The sequence below is a fragment of the Stegostoma tigrinum genome, chromosome 38, assembly GCF_030684315.1.
Source record: "Stegostoma tigrinum isolate sSteTig4 chromosome 38, sSteTig4.hap1, whole genome shotgun sequence".
NCBI lineage: Eukaryota > Metazoa > Chordata > Chondrichthyes > Orectolobiformes > Stegostomatidae > Stegostoma > Stegostoma tigrinum.
This window is the reverse complement of record NC_081391.1, coordinates 22,614,047-22,637,587: the sequence shown is the minus strand read 5'-3', so window position 1 is coordinate 22,637,587 and position 23,541 is coordinate 22,614,047. Positions and strand designations below refer to the sequence as shown.

General features: G+C 46.2%; 1 protein-coding gene across 4 annotated transcripts in view; it reads right to left on the bottom strand.

Moving 5' to 3' along the window:
• Positions 1–23,541, bottom strand: part of LOC125447069 (ras-related protein R-Ras2-like) — a 51,895-nt gene that overhangs the window by 5,005 nt on the left and 23,349 nt on the right. For 3 of the 4 annotated variants that reach the window (XM_059640838.1, XM_048521152.2, XM_048521153.2), the window contains exons 2-5: positions 4,872–4,959; positions 3,079–3,181; positions 1,437–1,545; positions 1,229–1,347 (exon numbers count right to left, since the gene is read on the bottom strand). In XM_059640838.1, coding sequence (XP_059496821.1) covers positions 1,229–1,347; positions 1,437–1,545; positions 3,079–3,146 — 296 coding nt within the window. In that variant the 5' untranslated portion in view covers positions 3,147–3,181; positions 4,872–4,959. Of the gene's footprint in view, positions 1–1,228; positions 1,348–1,436; positions 1,546–3,078; positions 3,182–3,939; positions 3,959–4,871; positions 4,960–23,541 lie in introns of those variants that run through there. The other variant, XM_048521154.2, reaches the window with a different exon arrangement.

Genomic DNA, 23,541 nt, shown 5'->3' with positions numbered 1-23,541 from the left:
GAACCTCTTTGGGTCTCTCCCCTCCTTCAACACATTTCAATAGCATGGATAGACTGGCCCAGACTTGATGGGCCAAATGGCCTCTTGTTATGGACCAGACCAAACCCCCTTCAAGGGTATAGCCTAGATACAAACTTTTCTTTATTTAAAATGTAAGATGCTGTGTTTCAGATGTAATTTGATTGGTTTCACTATTCAGCTTTAAGCAAAATACACTTTATTCTTACCCTGCAGTTACAACACAAACAAAAGAAAGATGAATTCATAGAGCTTTAACTCAAATGGAAAACCCAACTACCAAACAGCAACTGTTCCAATATAGTAACAACCCACAAACACACGCAATAGAAATTTATAAAATCATGAGGGGCACTGACAGGGTGAATAGAAAAGGTCTTTTCCCCAGGGTGGGGGAGTCCATAACTAGAGGGGCATTGGTTGAAGATGAGGGAGAAAGATTTTAAACGGACCTGAGGGGCAACTTTTTCACACAGAGGGTGGTGCGTGTAGGAAATGAGCTGCCAGAGGAAGAGGGGGAGGCTGGTACAGTTACAGCATTTAAAAGGCATCTGGATGAAGAGGGTTCAGAGGGATTTGGGACAAATGCTGGCAAATGGGACTAGAGATTGATTTCGGATATCTGGTTGGCCAGGACGAAGTTGGGCTGAAAGAGTCCGTTTCCATGCTGTATGACTCCACGACACCCTTGGCAAAGGCGATGTCAGTAAAACAGATTGTCTCACATGTAATTCTGGTAGCAGAGAGAGAACCCGTGGTGGCTTTAGCTGTAGCTGGGAGAAAATTCTGGTAGGGGGCAGGAGAGCGTGCAGGATTCAAAACCCCCAACAACTGCTGAAAGCTAAACTAAATATCCTGGTTCTGTGGGAGCCTGACTCCACCCATTCAGGCTGCTTCTATTGTTCCTAACGGATAAAGTTTAGAAAAGCCCCAAGGCCTCACTAGCTGTTTGCTTCATTGGCCTGGAACAGACAATTCAATGTCTCTTAAAGCCACAGGATGGTCACATTCTTCTATGCTGGAATGACTCTAAAACGGACCCCCTTTGACCAAATATTTGGTCACCTCTCCCAATTTCTCACATTTGCAACATTGGCACTGAGGCTGTTTGATGACACTAGAGGTGCCAATGCATTGTATTGGTGGATGTTACGTAGCTATAGTTTCTGACAGTATAGTTTCTTCCCGAGAGACTGCAGGAAGAGCTCACCGTATTGCCCGCACCAGGCTGTGAAACGCGTTGTCTACGTTCAATCGGATTTTGGCTGATGCCTCAAGGTAGGTCACCTTCAGCTGCCTTGCAAGATTCTCAGCCTCCTCTTTCATTACCTATCGTCCAAGCACAGGCCAGAGGGTTATCGACTAATTTACACCTCCCCCGTCACCCATGTGCATCTCCCACCCTCCACCCCACCCACCTGTCGCTGGTGCTCAAGGTCTGCCTTGTTCCCGATGAGAATCATGGGAAATTCATCTCGGTCCTTGACTCGGAGAATCTGTCGGTGGAACTTACTGATTTCATCGAAGCTGAGAGGGAAAAAAAGAGGAGGTAGAATCTTATTTTTGAACTTCATCCTGGAAAAAGTGAAAGCACTCCTGATGGGCAGTCACCAGCTGCTGACTGGGCACTGACCAGACACCACTGCCAGGCAGGCGCTGACCAGGTACCACTGAAGGACAGGCACTGATCGCTGAATGGGCAGCACCGAATGGCTGCCAACTGGGCAGGAATGACAGTGGACATTGCTAAACCACGTCCAGCTGGGGAAGGAGAGAACATCCTGCGACAGCAAGGAATGTTCTCATTGGACACACTGGCGGTGTTGGTGGAGAAACCTGACATCAATTGAACAAATAACTTTTCAAAATCCACACCCGACCCCCCGCCGCCAACTCCCCCCAACCCACCCCCCCAACACATCATTGATGAGGTGTTAGTTCATAGTTTTGGATTTATTAACCTCCAGCAGTATTGCAGCCGACTAACTGGCCTTCATTAGGGGACCCAACATCACACACAGGCACAAGGTCACTTGGGGTGGGGTGGGGGGGCGTGGAGAAAGGAAGGGGGCGAAGAGCGAGGGCTGTCAACTCTTCAGAACCAACTTAACGTTCTTCAAGAAATGCTAGGAGATAGCAAGAGAGCGTGGGTGGCCAACAGCAAGAGAGAGTGTGGAGGAAAGGAGCCCTTGGAGGCATACTGTCTTGTGGCAAGACCTCCAGGAACGCAGCCAGCCGAAGCTGGGAACCCACCTCAGAGGATCCCGCTAATTTCCGTGTCATCGAAAACAACACCCCGTCAGTGCTGGCCCTTTACCCGAGCAGTCAGCCCAACGCCCACCATCCCTGTCCAGCCCTTTCAGTTCCTCATCCTCGGGTTCCAGTCTGACACATTTTTGGAGTCAATGTCCTCCACCTTTTCTCACGCAGTGTATCAGATCCAGACAACTCCAGTACAAAATGCTTTCCTCATCACTACCACCACCTCCCACTGCCCTATAAAACAGGGCAACTGGGCAAATGTAACAGATACTGTCCGGTGACCGACTGGTCACGACATTGGGTCAATCCTCCTGGTACCACAATTATAAAAAAGGAGAGTTTGAGTTATAAGGAGAGGCTGAATAGGCCAGGGCTTATTTTTTAAAAACCCCCTGGGGCACAGGAGACTCAGGGGTGACCCTCTGGAGCTTAACATAATCACGATGGTCATAGATAAAGTGAAGAGCACGGGTCTTTTTCCTAGGGCTGGGAAGTTCAAAACGAGGAGGACACAGTTTTAAGGTGAAAGGAGAAAGGTTTAAGAAGGGAACTGAGGGGCAACTTTTCACACAGAGGGTGGTTTGTATGTGGAATGAGCTGCCAGAGGAAGTGGTAGATGCAGGTACAGTTATAACATTTGAAAGACATTTGGACAGGTACATGGACAGGAAAGGTTGAGAGAGAGATGGGCCAAAATGCGGGCAAATGAGACTAGATTAGTTTAGAACTTCTGCCCAGCATGGATGAGTTGGACTGAAGGGTCTGCTTCCATGCTGTATGACTCTATGTATGCCTTACCTTCCCCGATCATTGATAGCAAAGACAAGGAGAAAGCCTTCACCCGAACGCATATACTGTTCCCTCATTGCTCCGAACTCTTCTTGTCCAGCAGTGTCCAAAACTTTAAAAAGAAGAGAGAGAGAGAGAGAGATAGAGAGTGAGTGAGAGTGGGAGAGAGCAGGAAAGTGAGGTGAGGGGGAAGGGGGGAGAGGACAGACATCAGTAATTAATGAGGTGAGCGTCAAGAGATACTTTCTCATTAGAAAACTATTTAATACATGTAAGTCTGCAGGGTCCATTTCACAAGTTTGCACAGCATTTGCCAGCATAGGCAAGTTTCAGTCACAGTTTCCATAGTAACCAACTAAGGAAGTTACCCCATACTGACAGAATTAAAATTCTTTCATGGTTAAGCTATGCGTTGAGAGAGGAGGCACTAGGACCACACCAGAATCTCCCCTGATGACTAACAGCCTGTTGCTCCGCAGGGCCTACAGTCAAGTTCGAGCCTGACCCTCCGTTAAGTCCTAAGCCTCTCTCTCCCCCCCACCCCAGCCCACCGTCCCCTTTGATCCTCCCTCCACTCTGTCTCTTAGCTTCCTCCAGTTTCTGAAACATCAGCTGGGAGGTCAGAGAGAGGGAGAGAGGTAAGATAAAGAGAGGGAGGGACAGAAGCTGAGAGAGAGAGAGAAAAGGAAATACAAAAGAGAGAGAGAGAGAGAAGGCGAGCAGCTAAGAAGAGAGAGATAGAGAAGGCAAGTTAAAGCGAGATAGTGAGAGAAGGTAAGCATGAGCGAGATGGAAAGGGGCGGGTGGGAGTGGGCGAAAGAGAGAGAGAGAGAGCAGACATTGTTTCAAAAAGAAAGCAAGGTTCAGTACCCTGGTTTCTCTCTTGTTCTCCAGCTGAGGGTGATAACTGTTACAGGAATACAGGTTCCTCCACCTCACCCCCCTCCCCTGTGGCCCAGGGGCATTCTGGTGTCTCCTGTGGGTGGTCATCCATTTCAAACAAGCCCAGACAGGAATGTGCTCATGGATTAGGAGGAAAGACTGACTGCATGCAAAAGATTTCCATTCAGAATCAGTCTCAGATTCAGGCCTTTGGAGAAATATGTTTCCTTAAAGAAAAGAAATCTAGTTTATAGTTGAAATGCCCTCTGAAATTTATACCAGGAACACTTTCCCTTCATTGGCAAAAATAAAAATGATAGACTAAGTGTGCCCTGAAGGTATAGAATGTGTTCAAATCCTTCCAGAGCCACAGACTACCCTCCAATTCTGGCCCCTTTCCCATCATGCACTTTCTTTGTCCATCATCAGCTCCTGTACTTTCAGATGTAGGAGACCCTAAACTCCAGAATTTTCTCCCTAAACGTCTTCGTGCCTCTCTCTCTACACCACCCTTCCACTCTTAAGTCCTTCCTTCAAACCTGCCCATTTGATCAACCTTAATCACAGGCCATGGCCTCAGTTAGCTAATGCCAACATCATGGGTTCAATTCCTTCTGGACGAGGATTCCCAGGTTTTTGTCCCGCCTGTTCCAGAGGTGTTTGGTAGTATCTCTGTACAGATCAGAAAAATATCTGTCACAAACAATAGCCTTCTGGCATCAAACTCTATTTTGTGACACTCCGCTAAAGGTCCTTGGGAGGGGGGTGCGTTTTGCAATCAATGCTAACTGTTGATGCCATGGTCTAGTAAATGCCAGACACCAGATAGTGCTTGAGCAATTTGAGGTGGGCAGTTCTGCTGGAAAGGGCTACCTTCTGTGCACAGACTGGGAAAAGCATTCTGTTTGTTTGTGACTTACTGTCCAACCTTGCAGCCCGGTCATCAATGACACATTGCTTGGTGTAGGAATCCTCAATGGTTGGGTCATAATCCGATACAAAATAAGACTGGAAGCAAGAAGAGAAAGAGATCCACAGTTAAGCAATGAATGGATAAAGCCATATTAACAATAAATAAATCAAGGGAGAAAAACTCGAAATGTTAAATTCTGTCCAGACTCTCTGGAACCTGGACTTAGAAAATAGGTTCGGTAAAAGGCCATTCGGGCTTACACCACCATTCAATAGGATCATGGCTGATCATGCAATCTCACTATGCCATTCCCACCCTCTCCCAATACCGCTTGATCGCTTTACCACAAGGGCCATGTCTGGCTCCCTCTTGAATATATCTAATAAACTGGCCCCAATATCTTTCTGTGATAGAGACCGCCACAGCTTCACAACCCTGAATGAGGAAATTCTTCCTCATCTCAGTCCTGAATGGCTTACCCCTTATTTCTGAGGCTCTGACCCTAGTTCTGGGCTTCCCTAACATGGTGGACATTCTTCTCACATCCAGCCTGTCAGGTCCCATCAGGATTTTACGTGTTTCTACATGAGATCCCCCCATCATTCTTCTAAAATGGGCAATGCGTAAAAACCCACAGACGTTTTTGAAAGGTGAGTGCCAGGTTAAAAATTCAACAAGACAGCCTGATGTCAAGCACAGGGGTACTCAAAATTGCAACAGCAAAAGAATCCTGAAGAAAATAGCCATGTTTTGAGCCATTTAGTCAGAACAGGAAGGCTACAGAGACCTCCTGGAGAGGACAGCATGGGGGGGGGGGGGGGGTCAGCAGAAAGGAGGAGAGGGTGCAATGCAGGCGGAAACAGATGATGGACGCGGTGGCTGTGGATATGGGATCATCAGTGGTTGGGCAGGGAGGGGTAAACAGAGCAAGAGATCGCCTGGAAGCCGCAGCTACATGCAAGAGACAATGAATAAAGTCCATTTTTTTCACCTGCACCTTTAAGACAGACAATCACTCTGAACAGATTTAAGGCTCAGGTCAATAACTATTTTGACACACCAATACTGCGCCATGCTAACAGATATTCCAAACTTTATTGAAGATTGACTGTTGCGCTAAGTACTTTGCTCCAGCAATTCTGATGTAGTCTCCCAGCCCGGACGAGATCTCCACTCTTGCTCAGGCAGATCTCTCAAACGCAATTACTTTTGCGAGAGATAGTAGGAACTGCAGATGCTGGAGAAACCGAGATAACAAAGTGTGGAGCTGGATGAACACAGCAGGCCAAGCAGCATCTTAGGAGCACAAAAGCTCTAATTATTTGGAGATAGTTTTAATCAACTTGTTCGGATGTGCTTTGACACACATCTGAAGCAGGTGGGAATTGAATGCTTCTGTGATAATGGGAACTGCAGATGCTGGAGAATCCAAGATAATGAAATGTGAGGCTGGATGCCTCCAGCCTCACATTTCATTATCGGGAATTGAATGCTTCTGGGTTAGAGGCAGGAGCATTACCACAGTGCCATCCACCATCACTTCTGTAATCTACTGTTTCATAGGAGTGGGCATCGCTGGTTAGACCAGCATTTATTGCCCATCCCTAATAGCCCAGAGGGGAGTTAAGAAGCAACCACATCACAGAGTCTGAAATCACATGTAGGCCAGGCTATGCAAGGGTAAGGACATGAACATCACCAGCTGTTTACTGCCCATCCCCAGGTGCCCCCCATAAGCAGCTAGTGATGAGCTGCTTTCTTGTACCATTACAGTCCATGTGCTGTAGGGAGACCCACAATGCCCTTGGGGAGGGAAATTCCAGGATTTTGACCCAGGATGGTGAGTGGCTCAGAGGAAATCTTGCAGGTGGAGGTGTTCCTGTGTATCTGCTGCCCTTGTCCTTCTAGATGGAATTGGTCATTGGTTTGGAAGGTGCTGTCTAAGGATCTTTGGCAAATTGATATCCCCAGAACACCACGGGTTATTATTCGGTGACATCACTGCTACGGCAACAGCTCCCCTTAAAACAGCCGTGGGAAGGCAATTAAGAGCCAATCACATACCAGCTGCTGGCATGGGATTTGAACCCCTGGCCCCCATTTGCCTGGTCCTTCGGATTATGAACGCAGTGACACTGCCACTGGGGCACCGTATTCAAGAGGCTGCAGGATTGGAAAGGATCATAAAAAGACCCTTACATTTTTATTATGGCTTCAGTGAACAAGATGTCCCAGAGAAGTTTACAACTTCCAAAGTACTGTGTGTGAACGTAAGGCATAGGAGCAGGAATACGACCCCCTCGAGCCTGCACCACCATTCAGTAAGATCCTTTCCATGGACTCAGCTCCACTTACCCACCCACTCACCAAACTCTTAATTCCTTTACTGCTCAAAAATCTATCTTTCCCTGAAAAACATTAAAACGAGGAAGCCCTTAGCTGCTTCATGGGATCGGGAATTCCACTGATTCACAACCCTTTGAATGAGGAAACTCCTCCTCAACCTGCTCCCCCTTTTGAGGCTACGCCCCCTAGCTCTGGTTTCACTGACCAGTGGAAACATCCTCTCTGCTTCTATCCTGTCTATTCCCTTCATAATTTTATGTCTATAAGATCCCCCCTTCATTCTTCTAAATTTCAATGAGTAATGAATCTACTCAATCTCTCCTCATAAGGGAATACTCTCAACTGTGTGGCTGTAGTCCAGGGTAGTATACAGTGCACAGTGAGATCCCACAGACAGCATCATGAGAAGGAGTAGTTATCTACTAATTCAATAAAGACGAAGGGTCATCAGCCTGAAATGTTAACTGTTTTTCTCTCCACAGGTGCTGCGAGATGTTCCAAATTTATTCAGCACCTTCGCTTACATTTCGGATTTCTATAATGTTTTAAGCTTTGTTATTAAACGGTGCCTTTGGTCAGTAGATAAAATGCTGCGCAGCACAGTGGGGAGAACAGTGCACGGTGCCTCGCACTCTTTACCCACAAACCAGCTCCTCCAACAGTGTGGCACTCCGTCAGCGGAGAACAGGCGTGTGAGCCTATCGAACAGAGCTCAAACACCTGGCCTTTCGGACTTGGTGGGGGAGTAAGGCTGACCAGAGCTGCAGCTGATACTCAGCCAGTGAATGATGAGTCTCTCACTCTCACTAGCCCACGCAGAAACCCTTGTGCAAATGTGCCAAATTAAGAGAGAGACTTTCGTAAGTGTTAAATGACAGCTATATGAGCAGGCATTCCTGACACAGCCTTGCTGTTTACTAAATGACTATTAATAATAGTGAGAACCTAAATATCACTTTCACATTTTCCAATCTCAGCCCCTTTGCCGACTCATTTCCTGGCTGTGGCTTATTAGGGTGGAGATGCTGGAAGAAGCTGATGGGAAGTACAAGCATGCTATACACATTGCGAAGTGGAGCAGAACTATCTTCTTCCCCAGCAATGTGCGACAATCACAGCCTACAATTTAGGAACATGCTCAAAGTAAAGGTAAAGCTGCTTCTGTTATCCAAATGGCTCAGCTCACCTGGAGTGAGAGGGAGAGCTTTTAAACAGCAAAAAGACCCATCAGCCGATCATGACTCTACCTGTCATCAAGCATCCATCTATTCTAATTCCACTTTCCAGCACTTTACCCATAGTCTTGCACACTACAATCGTTTCAAGTCTTTACCTAAATATGGGTTCTCACATCTACCAGCCTTTCGCCTCTGGGTGAATTAAGTTCTCCACAAATCCTGCTCCTTATCCAGAGACTATGCCCTTTAATTCCTGATTTCTCTGCAAAAGGGGAATATTTCTCCCTGTCTCTGCCCACTCAGAAGTGCGTACACCCCAGAGTCTAAAGAAAGCCACCCCAGCCCCTCTAAGCTCTCTTTGTTGCTAAATCACTCCGGCCCAGGCTAAAGACTGGCACTGCCACCCAGGTCAGATTTTGACCTCAGGCACCCTTCATTGGGGCACGGCATTGCTTTGTTGGTTCTGGTTGGACACTCTTGCAGGCCAGTCCAAGTAAGGACAGATTTCCTGCCTTACCCCTTGGTCTTCGGCCAGCTGGGCGTTTAAAGATTTCACAGTCCCTACCCCACTCCCATTATTGAGGCTAGCTTTCAATTCCACCAGCTGCCACTGAGATAATTGGACCAGACCTCACCCTGATGGACAGGATTTAGGGAGTCCAGTGGTGAGTAACTCTCTGCAGGATTCCTAGCCTCTAACCTACTTTTGCAGTCACGGTCGGTCCAGTCCAGTTCAGTTCAGTTTCTGGTTGATGGTAGCCTCTCAGATGTTAATAGTAGGGGATTCAACGATGGTAATGTGATGGTACATTAACTCTTTTGTTTAAGAGCCTGAATTTTAAACCAGTGGCACATATGTGTTGATCTCTTTTTGAGAAGAGGTTTAATAATTACCTTGGACAGTTGCCTTGGAACCATGATTTAAACAATATTTGTCCCCTGGAGTGTTAATGCAAGTTTGTTTATGTTGTGGTGATTTACACTGGGAGAGAGAAAAGAACTGACAGATAAGACCTTGCTTTTGGGTTTAGAATAACAAAGGATTGATCTTTGACTTACAAAGGACCGAGATTGTAAAATATTTTGGTAGTAGGAAGGAGATGGGACTGAAGACAGATGTCAGAATAGTCTCTCTGAAGAACGAAATTGTTTACCTGAAGGAGTAGTTTAGCTTGAAAGTATATAAATAACCAATGCCAATTTCTAACCAAAGCTGACAGAGTCTAAAAGCTCAGTTGTGTGAGGATTCAAGAGAAAGGTTAGCTGTCAAGACAAGAAGATGGGAAGAAAGAGTTAAATCAAACATACAAGTTTAATTTTGAACAAAGGAAATTTCTCTGGTTTGTTGAGTAACTGTGAGCAATGGTGCGAGGGTGTAGATGTATGTGTTTTGTAATCTTTAACACTGTGCTATATTTGAAATGGCTTGGTTTGCTTTGTTTTATTTTTATTTCTTTCGTGCAATAAGCTCTTGATTTATTTTAAACACCAAATCTGCAGCATGGTGTGCTTATCTCCACGTTAGGTTGAAAAAAAGATTATCCAGCTTGTGGGGTGGCTCAGTGGTTAGCACTGCAGCCGCACAGCACCAGGGTCCCAGGTTCGATTCCACCCTCGGGCGACTGTCTGTGTAGAGTTTGCACATTCTCCCCGTGTCTGCATGGGTTTCCTCTGGGTGCTCCAGTTTCCTCCCACAGTCCCAAAGATCTGCAGGCTATGGTGGATTGGCCAATGGAATTACAGGGATGGGATCAGGGCAGAGTGGGATGCTCTTCAGGGGGTTTGTGATGACTTGGCGTGTTCAATAGCCCATTGCCATGCTGTGGGGATTCTAAACCAGATTTCCCTCTGGTTACTACTGGATAAGTCAGGTCCATCAGCAGGGATCAGAACAGTGAGGGCATTGAAAACCAAAGGGCATGTTTACATTGATAATGGGAACTGCAGATGCTGGAGAATCCAAGATAATAAAATGTGAGGCTGGATGAACACAGCAGGCCCAGCATCATCTCAGGAGCACAAAAGCTGACGTTTCGGGCCTAGACCCTTCATCAGAGAGGGGGATGGGGGGAGGGTTCTGGAATAAATAGGGAGAGAGGGGGAGGCGGACCGAAGATGGAGTGAAAAGAAGATAGGTGGAGAGAGTATAGGTGGGGAGGTAGGGAGGGGATAGGTCAGTCCAGGCACCTCCATCTCCTACCTACTAACCTCATCCCACCTCCTTGACCTGTCCGTCTTCCCTGGACTGACCTATCCCCTCCCTACCTCCCCACCTATCTTTTCTCTCCATCTTCGGTCTGCCTCCCCCTCTCTCCCTATTTATTCCAGTTCCCTCACCCCATCCCCCTCTCTGATGAAGGGTCTAGGCCCGAAACGTCAGCTTTTGTGCTCCTGAGATGCTGCTGGGCCTGCTGTGTTCATCCAGTCTCACATTTTATTATCTTGGCATGTTTACATTGTCTTGTTGGAAATGGTTTGGCCCTTGTTAGTCAAAGCCTAGATATTATCCAGGTCTTGCTACATTTGAACACGAACTGCTTCATTACCTGAGGAATCGTCAACGGCACTGAACATTGCTCGCCGATGTTGCACAACCCCATTTCTCACCCTATGATGGAAGGAGGTCATTGATGAAACAGTTGAAGATGGTTGGGCCGAGGACTCTATCCTGAAGAACTTCTACAGATGTCCTGGAGCGAAGATGACTGACCTCCAACAACAACTACCTTCCTACATGCTACCCATGACTCCAATCAGCAGACTATTTTCCTCTCAATTCCCACTGGTTCCAGTTTTTGCTAGGGCTCCTGGATGCCTCACTCGGTTGGATGCTGCCTTGATGTTAATGATAATATTCTCACCTCACCGCTGGAATTCAGCTGTTTCGTCCATGAATGAACCAAGGCTGTACTAAGGTCAGGAGCTGACAGACCTTGGTGGAACCCAAACTGATCATTAGTGACTTCCCTCAATTAATCATCGATGAAGCTCAAGAGGTTGCATAAGGCACTGTACTAACGCAAGCTTCTCGATCAAATAATTTACTGCATATAAAAGATTCCAATTATCATGACAAACAACTTGTATTTATATTGGGCCTGACAACAAAAGGGCTTACGGCATTTCATAACAGGACATTAATCTGATACCGAGCTGAAGGAGAGATAACTACTTGTTCAAAGAGGTAGTTGCAGACAGCACATTAGAGCTGTAGAATCTGCAGTGTGGAAGCAGGCCATTTGGCCCAGTAGGTCCACACTGTCCCTCTGAAGAGCATCCCACCCCGACCAAACCCTCTATGCTATCCCTTTAACCTTGTATTTCCCACAGCCAATCCACCTAACCTGTACATCTTGGGACTGTAGGATGAAACCCTAGCACCTGGAAAAAACTTATGCAGACAGGGGGAGAATGTACAAACTCCACACAGTCACCCAAGGATGGAATCGAACCCTGGCACTGTGAGACAGCAGCGCTAACCAGTGACCCACTATGATGCCCTTCCTAAAAAGAGGAAACTTGGTGAGAATTCTAAGAATGGAAGTCCAGGCTGAGGATTGGTGGGGTCACAGTGGGCCCATGAAGAAAGTGGGAGGTATACAAGGAGCGTGACTCACAGGTTTAGCAATCTCGGGGATTTGTAGGGCCGGAAATGGTTCATACGGCCAAAGAGAAACCTGAACACGAGAGTGCAACCTCAAAACATAGAAAATAAAAGAGCAGGAAAAGGACCATTCAACCCACTGAACCTGTTCCACCATTCAAGGGCAACACCAGAAGTTGCTGGAAAAGCTCAGGGGGTCTGGCAGTATCTGTGAAGAAAAAAAAATCAGGGTTAGTGTTTCAGGTCTAGTGACCCTTCCTCAAAATCATTTGAGGGCTGATCATCCAATTTTATTTTATTCATTAATGGGATGTGGGTGTTACTGGCTAGACCAGCATTTACTGCCCAGAGGACAGCTCAGAGTCAGTCACATTGCTGTGGGTCTGGAGTCACATGTAGGCCAGACCAGGTAAAGATGGCAGTTTCCTTCCCCAAAGAACATTCGTGAACCAGATGGGCTTTTCTGACAATTGACAATGGATTCATGGTCATTAGATTCTTAATTCCAGATGTTCATTGAATTCATATTCCACCACCTGCTGTGGTGGCATTCGAACCAGGGTCCCCAGAATATTACCAGGGTCTCTGGACTACCAGCCCAGTATTAATACCACTAGGCTATCGCCGGGACCCCTGCCTTGTGTAGCACCCCATACCCACTTTCTTCCCATACCATTTGATACATCTAACCGGGAGGGTTCGATTGAACACCACCTTGAAAACTTTCACCATATCGGTATGCAGAATTTTCAAGAATCGGAAGATTTACTGGAACAGGAGCCAACATGACTTAGCAAGCACCACAGTGACTGGTGAATGGGACTTAAAAAGAAAGGATAGCTGTAATTTTCCTACCTAGAGGAGAAACAACTTATTTAACAAAAACATCTGTTTGCTACGAGTCAGAGGTTCGGTTTCCTGTTGGATTCTTTGGTTGCTACCGATTTGAGGTTTATGGTTGGCACCAGTACACACACTGACACAGATTGTCTCACAACAGGACAGGGTGGGGAGTTTAGAGAGAAGCACCTTTTCCTGCCTCTATCACGTAGCAAGTCCCAACAGGTTAGACTACAGAGTCCTTCCAAACAGGCCCACAGTCTCTGCCTACAGGGCCTTTCTTAGGCTAGGCACAGTAAAGAACAGAAAGCTAAAGTACACACAGGCAGTAACACAGCAACGCTACCAAACATCACTCAATTTCTGTTTCTTTTTATTCGCTCCCAGGATGAGGCCATCCCTGGGCTGTGCCAGCATTTGTCACCCATCCCTAATTGTGCATTTAAGGGTCAACCCCGCATTGCTGGGGGTCTGGAGTCACATGTAGGCCAGACCAGGCAAGGGTGGCCATTTCCTTCCCCAAAGGATTTTTGTGAGCCAGATGGAATTTTCTGACAATTGATAATGGAGTTAACCATTAGGCTGACTGCGTCCCCTGGTTCCAGACTCCCCCACCCAGGGGGAAGCATTGGCCCAGCAACATCTGTCCAGCCCTGTTTGAATTTTATACATTTCAATCAGATCCCCCTTCCCAGGGATCCCACACAAGGTAAGGAGGAGCAGGAGCATGGGTGTCTGCCCAATAAACTCCAGTTTCATTTTTACTGAATTCAGTAAATCGCAGGATTCAAACTCAGGCCCCCAGGGCATTAATGAGTCTCTGATTTAATAGAGTGTGATGATACCGCTGGGCTATCACCTTCCCTGAGGTGGGTTCTGAAGTCCCTCTCTATCGCCCAGGCTGACAAGGTATATCAGAGCAGCAGACTATCAAACAAGGTGTTAGACATAGCCCCCTACTTCAGACAAACGCCCCTACAGTATGATTCAAAAGAATGCCCAGTGCCCCTGAGCCAATCTTTGTGCCTCAAGACACCACCACACCTCTCAATTTCCCTCTTCACTTTCTGTGGGAGCTTGCTGTGTACAAATTTCCTGCTGCCTTTCCTTGCAACGAGGCAGTGACCTCACTGCAAAAGTGCATCATTTGCAGCAAGGCATTATGGGAAGGCCCAAGGATGGAAAAGTTGCTACAGAAATGAAAGTGCATTCTTTCGTGTACATACTGGACAGGAACTTTTGCAGGGAACCATTCTGACAGGGTGGTATACTTGTCAGGAAGTGAAAATGAAATAGGAATTGTCAGGAATTAAAATCAGTTCCTATTCATAGCCCAGCTACAACATGACAAATGACACAAGATATAACCATCATTAACCTGTATTTGACCATCACTCTGGAATTACCCTGACGTAGAAATAGAACAGGACTAGGCCAATCGGCCCTTCGAGCTTGTTCCATCATGGAGTATGATCCTGGCTAATGCTCTATTTCAATGCCAGATTCTTATGCCTTTAAAATCTGAACATTTACCATTCTCATTCTCCACATATTCAGTGGCCTGGCCTCCAGACTCTTTTGGGTGATTGGGAACTCCACAGGTTCACTACCTTCTGAGTGAAGAAACACTCCCCCATCTCAGTCCTTAAAGTCTGCCCCGTGTCCAGAGATCTGCATCTGCTGGCTACACAGCAACCCCCACCCCCTACCTCGCCCCAGCATCTAGTCCGTCCAGCCCTGTTCAGATGTTATACATTTCAATCTGATCGCCCCCTTCTCCATTCCTTCTGGATCTCCCACAGAAGGTGCAGGAAGCTGTGGAGTGGGGTGGGGGGAAATCTGCCCAATATGTGCGCCCAACCCCACACTGCAGTCCCATTCAAATACACATTGAAATTTGGTCCCAACATCAAACAGTCTGTTTATTCTATTTTGAATATACAGGAGATCCGTGATTTAGGAGGGCTACTAGTCATGAACGTGATCCCATACAGAGGTGTAATTTTAAAGACCTGACATACAGACTGCTGGTGTGCTCAAACAGCTCCAGCACAAAAAGAAACACCAAGGACTGCAGAAGCTGAAAATCAAAAGGATAAACAAAAAACACAAACAAAAGCTTTTCCCAGTAATTTCTGTCTCTGTTCCTTTTCATTGTCCTACATTGCGTTCTGACTTGCATCCACATCAACGTAGAGTCATAGAGCTGTACAGCATAGAAACAGATCCATCGGTCCAACCCGTTAACACTTACCCAGCTATCCTAAATTAATCTAGTCCCATTTGCCAGCATTTGGCCCATCTTCTTAAACCCATCCTATTCATATGAATGGTGCCATGAATGCATGGCAAAGCTAGTCACTTTTTACTGTATTTTTTACTTTGAATACATGAACGATTCAATTCAATTATCAATTTTAAATGCTGTAATTGCGCCAGCCTCCACCACTTCCTCTGACAGCTCGTTCCATACACACACCACCTCTGTGTGAAAACAGTGCCCCTCAGGTCCCTTTTAAATCTTTCCCCTCTCACCTTAAACCGATGCCTTCCAGTTTTAGACTCTTCTACCCTGGGGAAAAGGCCTCGATTATTCACTCTATCCATGACCCTCATGATTTTATAAACCTCTAAAGGTCACTCCTCAGCCTCTGACGCTTCAGGGAAAATAGTTCCAGCCTATTCAGCCGCTCCCTGTAGCTCAAATCCTCCAACCCTGGCAACATCCTTGTAAATATTGTCTTTACCAACCAACTCCAGACGGAACCAGTTCACAACAGGGGATCTGCCTGTGTTTACGGCTTATTAAAATTAAGAAACAGCTAGGTGAAATGCAATGTTACCCTTGATCCTTCTTAAAGTTTACTTGTGTGCCTGGGATCTTAAATTCCAGGGGAAGTCAGAGAGACTTGGTAATCTTGTTTCTGAGATAGTAGGAACTGCAGATGCTGGAGAATCTGAGATATACAAGGTGTGGAGCTGAATGAACACAGCAGGCCCATCAGCATCAGAGGAGCAGGAAGGCTGATGTTTTGGGCCTAGACCCTTCTTCAGAAAATTTGAAGGGTCCAGGCCCAAAACGTCAGCCTTCCTGATCCTCTGATGCTGCTTGGCCTGCTGTATTCATCCAGCTCCACAGACTTGGTAATCTCACCTCTATTCATTATCCACTGAGTTCTTCATGCCAACCTATGAGGTCACATTCAAATGAAGGACCTTATCAATTGACCAATGTATCCATACTCCCTGGGGTAATGGGACAGACTCAAAGGATTCATGGCAGCACTAACAAAGCCCTTGCGCTGGTCATCTCATGAGAAAATATTGAGCAGATCAGGCCTAAACTCTTTGGGGTTTTTAGAAGAGTGAGAGGCGATCTTACTGAAATGTTACAATTTCACTTTCTCTTCTAGGGAAAATCTAGAAATCAGCAGAGTTTAAAAATAAGCAGTGAGGTCTTCAAATATAAGACAGGTCAGAAAGAATTCCTTCTGAGGACCGAGTGTTTTCAGAATTTCTCCCTAAATGATCGGCGCAGGCTGGGTCATTGAATACACTCAATGTCGTGTTAGACTGCAGATTGACAAGGCATGCGCAGAATGTGGAGGACAGACGGGGAAAAGCAGTGTCACAGCAAAAATCAGATCTTATTGAATAGCAGGGCAGGCTCAAGGGGCCAAATGGTCTATTTCTTATGTTCAGGCTTGTCCAAAAGAGGTTTCTTACGTGTCGCTGAATGGCATCACAAGCTCTGCCACCAACTGAACTTTGGCCAAAAGGATTTGTCAAGATGAGCTTCTCAAGGTATTGAACCTTTCAAAGCACAACGCAATTTTATTTACCCCACTACAAAGAACACACACACACACCCCCCAACCTGAACGTCTTTAAAAATCAGACACAGCTTGACTTTAGCCAAAAAGTTACTCATCACCTTGCATCACCCAAAAACCATCAGCTTGTTGGAGGACCAAAACCTTGCTGGGTGTCAATTATATCACCCGAGGTTAACAGGAGACTGGGTGAGAGTGGATCCAGGACACCTTGCAGAAAGACAAATGCAGCACCCACCACTCAATGCCTCGGCCCAACTTGTCTCACATGAGGGCACAATGCCTACAGGATAGCAAACTCAGAGACTGAGTTCAAATCCCACCACGATCATCTGACTTTACAACAAAAACAAAAAAAAATTGGAAATACTGACCTGAGTATCAATAAAATTGCTTATGTAGCCCTAAAATTATTGTAAAGATCCAACTGCTCTTCCAACGGCCTTCCTTGCCTTGTTTAGGCCAGAGATAACAAAGTGTGAAGCTGGATGAACACAGCTGGCCAGGCAGCATCAGAGGAGCAGGAAAGCTGGCATTTCAGGCCTAGGCCCTTCTTCAGAAATGGGGGAGAGAGAGCGACGAGAGAGAGAGCAAGAGAAATAAAAGATGATAGAAGAGAAGATAGGTGGAGAGGAGACAGGCCAGTCAAAGAGGCGGGGACGGCGCCTGTAAAGGTTAGTGTAGGTGGGGAGGTAGGGAGGAGATAGGTCAGTCCGGGGAGGACAGACAGGTCGGGGGAGGCGGGATGAGGTTAGTAGGTAGGAGATGGGGGTGGGGCTTGAGGCAGGAGGAGGGGATAGGTGGGAAGGAGGACTGGTTAGGGAGGTGGGGACGAGCTGGGCTGGTTTTGGTGTTGCAGTGGCGGAGGGGGATTTTTTGAAGCTTGTGAATTCCACATTGATACCATTGGGCTGCAGGGTTTCCAGGCGGAATATGAGGTGCTGTTCCTGCAACCTTCGGGTGGCATCATTATGGCACTGCAGGAGGCCCATGATGGACATGTCATCTAAAGAATGGGAGGGGGAGTGGAAATGGTTCACAACTGGGAGGTGCAGTTGTTTAATGCGAATCAAATGTAGGTGTTCTGCAAAGCGGTCCCCAAGCCTCCGCTTGGTTTTCCCCGATGCAGAGGAGGCCACACCGGGTACAGCAGATGCAGTTTACCACATTAGCAGATGTGCAGGTGAACATGGGGGTGGCAGGGTGGGGCGGAGGGGAGGTGTAGGGGCAGGTGTAGCACTTCCTGTAGTTGCAGGGAAAAGTGCCGGGTGTGGTGGGGCTGGAGAGGAGTGAGTGTGGAGTGGACAAAGAGAGCGATCCCTCCGGAAAGCAGATAAGGGTGAGGAGGGAAAAGTGTCTTTGATCGTGGGGTCAAATTGCAGGTAGTGAAAGTGTCAGAGGATGAGGCGTTGGATCCGGAGATTGGTGGGGTGGTGGTTAGGCCCACGTTTACCAAAAACAAAACAGATAACTACTTAGAAACAGGAATATGCCATTCAGTCCTTTGAGCCTACTGCACCAATCTAGATCTTTGCTGATCATCCCCTTAATGCAATTTTCCCATGCTGCCCTCAATCCACGTGGAAGGGGAAAATGTTGTTACTGGACAATGGAGAAAGTAGATTCTGGGATTGATCAGTAGGCACAGGACAATGGGCCAAATGGCCTCCTTCTGTACCACATCATTCTACGATTGAATGGCACGAGAACTAGATTCAAGTACCCAATGCAAGTGGAACACAACAGCCTTCCAATGTAGTCTTGCAAGAAACTAACTACCAGAAAGACTCCACAGTATCCTCAAGAATCAATGGGATCTCAGTGATGCCCCAGAGAAGGAGAAAGGGAAAGTATGGGGAATGAGATAACACAGTGTGGGCAGCTGCAGCAACACAGCAGGAAGAGGAACAGGAAAGCTGACGTTTCAGGTTGGGTCCCTTCTTCAAAAATTTCAGAATGTCCCGACCCAAAACGTCAGCTTTCCTGTTCCTCTGATGCTGCCTGGCCTGCTGTGTTCATCCAGCTTCATGCTTATCTCAGACTCCAGCATCCGCAGTTCGTATTATCTCTAAGTACGTTTCGTTGTAGCCATCGGCTTTAATATACACACACAGTGCACCCTTACAGATGGTCCTTCACTCATCATTCATACATACATACAAACAAATGAGCTGTTGGACTCGAGACACATTACTGTTTGTCGTTGGATCAAACTGGGAGCCAGAGTCAGAGAGATTATGGCACAAAACAGATCCTTCGGTCCAACTCATCCATGCCGACCAGACACCCTAAATTAATCGAGTCCCTTTTTCTAGCATTTAGCCCATATCCGTCTAAACCCTTCCTATTCATGCACCCATCCAGATGCCTTTTAAATGTTATAATTGTACCAGCCTCGACCGCTTCCTCTGGCAGCTCATTCCATACACGCACCACCTTCTGCATGGGAAAAGTTGCCCCTCAGGTCCCTTTTAAATCTTCCCCCCCCCCCCCCCCCCCCCCCCTCGCCTCAAACCTATACCTTCTGGTTTTAGACTCCACCATCCTGGGTAAAAGACCTATCCATGCCCCTCATGACCTCTCCAAGGTCACCCTTCTGCCTCTGCCGCTCCAGGGAACATAGCCCCAGCCTCTCCCTGTAGCTCAAACCCTCTGACCCTGGTAACATCCTTTTCTGAACCCTTTCAAGTTTAACAACATCTTTCCTGTAGCAGGGAGACCAGGACTGTACTCAGTATTGCAAAAGTGGCCATACCAATGTAGTGTACAGCTGCAGCATGACTTCCCAACACCTTTACTCAACCCAGTGACCAATAAAGGCAAGCATACCAAACACCTTCTTCACTACCCCATCTACCTGTGACTCCAATATTGGACAGTCACTAATAAATCCAACAGGGAATCCAGTGGGAATTTCTTTATCCAAAGAACAGACGCACTGCTCTCTGGTATCATTGATGCAATTGTCCACGGTCTATACACAAAGCAGAGTACCTCAAAGGATATGCCGATAGGTAGAGTGTGAACTAGGATGGGAGAAGCCTTGGCATGGAGTAGAAATAGCAAGATAGACTAGTCAGGCTGAACGGCCAAAAGTTACTGGAATTACTTTGCAGTTATGCAATGTGGAATATTCCTGGGTGAGCAACAGGAGCATCTTATGTTATTTAGAAGATCAAGTTAAGCCACAACCGAACTAGTCACTTGAAATAATTGAATACATTTCAGATCACATAAATACACAGAAAATGGCAGTAGGCCATTCAGCCCTTCAAGCCTGCTCCACCATTCAATACATTCATCCAACTCTGTATCCCATTCCTGCTCTCTTTACATACCCTTTGATCTCGTTAGCCCCAAGAACTAGCTACTTCTTGGAAGCAATGTTTTGGCCTCAACTACTTTCTGTGGCAGTGAATTCCACAGGCCCCCACTCTCTGGGTGAAAACCTTTCCCCTCAGTCTGAATCCCACTGCAACAGACCGATAATCATTACAAGCAGTTGCAGCAACAGAATGCTCGCACGCATTAGAATGTCAGAACCAAGTTTCACTGACTCTAAAGGTTTTCTATGTGGCATTAAATTGTTTTAGAAAAAATCCTCCAGCGCTATTGTGAGGAAAGGAAGCAGAGCTCTCCCTTTAGTCCTGACCAACACAATGTCACATTTAGTAAAGGGCTTTAGTCATTATCACATGGTTTGCGCAAGCTTACTGAATACAAACTGTTTAGCGATTACATCACAGCCAAATAAGCACTTTTGTAGGGCCTCTTGTGCTCAATGTCAGGTTGGCATAGTCTTACCAGACCACAGGTCTGCTCTCTCTTTACAGAGAGAGTGAGACAGAGACAGGTAGGGGTTTAAACTGTGGGCCACCACGCCCCAGGCGAGGGCAGAGGTTGAGAAGAGGTTGAGCTCGGGGCAGGAATTGAGCCCACGCTGTTGGCATTACAAGCCCTGCATCCAGCCAACTGTGTGGCAGAGGTTTCACCACCTCAGAGCCAGAATGCCCAGGTTTAAGTCCCACCAATGCCAGAAATGCGTAATTGCATCGCTGAGCGGGTCAATGACAAAATACATAGTAAACAGTAAGTCCGTTGGTAACAAAGTGTGAGGCTGGATGAACACAGCAAGCCAAGCAGCATCTTAGGTAAAAGCAGTTTGGGATGACCTGAAGTCTTCAGAAGTGCAACAGAAATGCAAGTTTTTTATTTCTTTAGAAGACAGGCCAGTGGGATAAGGGGCGAGAAGAAAGACACTGCCAAACCTGCTTCCAGCAACTTTGATTTTTGTGCAGTAGGATAAGGATTGGGATGGAGGAAGGGTAGGAATGACAATTCCATAAACATTTCAATGTTAAACAGGAGGTTAAAAGCAGCAGCAGTAGGTTATACAGCACCCTGAACCTGGTCCACTGCACAATACAATGAGCCACATTCCCCATTTCTGTTGTCCCCTTTAACAGCCCAAAATGTCATCAATCTCAGCCTTCAACACTCTTAGCAAAAGGAGAATGTAAAAACCTCTGGCGTAGGGAATCTAAAAAGATTTACACTCATTGGAAAAAAGAAATTTCTCATCATATCCCAAAATTATTGGCACCTTTTTCCAGATACTGACCTCCATGTTCGGGATTGACTACTGTTGCACCTACTTCGGCCAACCCCCTTGAGAATCTTGCATGTTCCACTGGGATCAATTTTCATTCTTCAGAACTCCAGACAGTACAGTCTCATGAAACTCAACATCTCATCACAGGATAACTCTCACATTCTCACTACAGTTCGTACATATACATGGACAGAGGGTCAGGCTAATGGAGGTAGGGGGTTGGGATTAAAGAGAAGCCATTTCAGGATGGCAACCTGTAGCTAGTAGAGTCCCACAGGGATCAGTGCTGGGGTCACAATTATTCACAATGTATATCCACGGCTTGGATGAGTGAAGTGTATGCACTATCCTCAAGTTCTCAAAAATAGGTGGGAAATAAAGTGCCATGATGACACCAGGAGTCTACAGAGGGATACAGACAGGATGGGTGAATAGGCAAAACCTTGACAAGTGAAATATAAGGTGGGAAAGCGTGAGGTTATGTACTTTTATAGGAAGAATACGGGAGCTGAATATCCTTTAAATAGAGAAAGACTGCAGAAAGCTACAGGAGAACGACTTGAAAATCCTCACGCATGAATCACAAAACGTTAGCAGGCCACTCAATGGAAAGGCTAATGCAATATTGATCTTTATTTCAAAGGGAAAGGAGTACAGCAATAGGCAGGCCTTGCTCAAAGTACATGACTGCTTGTTAGATCACACCTAGAATACTGTGAGCAAGTTTGGTCGCCTTATCAAAAAACAATTTGATGGGGACATGATGGCCTAGTGGTATTAATGGTTAATCCAGAGACCCAACTAAATCTCATCTGAGGGTAGTGAATCTGTGGAATTCTTTACCGCTGTTGATCCTTGATGAAGTATATTCACGGCTCAGATAGACTTTTAAATGAATAAGAGAACTGACGATTAGGGGGAAAAGGCAGAAAAGTGGAGTTGAGGATTATCAGAACAGTCATATCTCATTCAATGGCATAGCAGAGCTGATGGGCTGAATGGCTCAATCTAGTGAACCTTTGCTGCACAGCCTCCAACGTAAACGTCTTCTAGTTTAGATAGGGAGAGCAAAACTGTACGCAGTCCCTACAGTAGTCTCACCAAAACCCAACGCAACAACCGCAGGACTTCTTACTGTACTACTAGGCCAAGGTGGAGTTATCTAACCAAGCAGGCTCTGGGCAACAGGAATGGAAAACTCTTCCTTCAACTAAACTATCAAAGATTAGAAATACATAAACTAAACAGCAATACACTATCTGAAAGGACATTAGATTAAGATTGATTTGCAACTTTCAAAAGGTAATTAGATAAACATTGAAAAGAGGAAGTGGATACTATTTCAAAACAGCTTTCCTGATCGTCCAGCATACACAAAATGACCTGTTTTTGTACTGTTTTTTTCTTCAGGTGCTCATTGAGGCATTGGTGCAGGAATGGCCTATAGTCATTACATCAACAACATTCCATTTGTTCTACAATCAGGGAAAGTTAGATTCGCTGAAATCTCTACCTGAAAATGGGGGGAATAAAAATCAAGAATTTGTACACAAAAGGCACCTGCAAAGAACCTGGAGAAGGGAAAAGATACAAAAGGGACTTTTTTTCACACAGAGGGTGGTGCGTGTATGGAATGAGCTGCCGGAGGAAGTGGTGGAGGCTGGTACAATTACAGCATTTAAAAGGCATCTGGATGGGGATACGAACACGAAGGGTTTAGAGGGATATGGGCCAAATGCTGGGAAACAGGATTGGATTAATTTAGCATGGACAAGTTGGAGTGAAGGGTCTGTTTCTGTGCTGTACATTTCCATGGCTCTATAAAAAGTGACAAACAATGATAATTGCCTTCTAGTCAAAGAGGGTTGAGAACCTCATTCACTGGAATTCCTGGAGGGTGGGTTGCAGGAAACATTGATAATGAGTGGACCCACTCGTATCTCCAGAGAGAGCAACACAAGACACTAACTGCTGACCCAGAGCTCTTTCACACTCTTTTTTTTTAAATCGAAACACATGTTCCACATCCCAATGAATTAAAAGCTGCCTGGTCCCAAGAGGAGCAACACAAAAACTCTGCATGGATTACAGGTGAAAATAGATCCAAGTGGTAGCAATTACAATGAAGTATGTTCAGTGGAAAAGCTGCCAATGAAACACTGAAAGAGAGATGTGTCAGGCAAGAACAAGGAGGAGCAAGCCATTCAGCCCATTGGGCCTGCTCCCTCCTCCTCTAATATGATCAGCTCGGCCTCAACTCCATT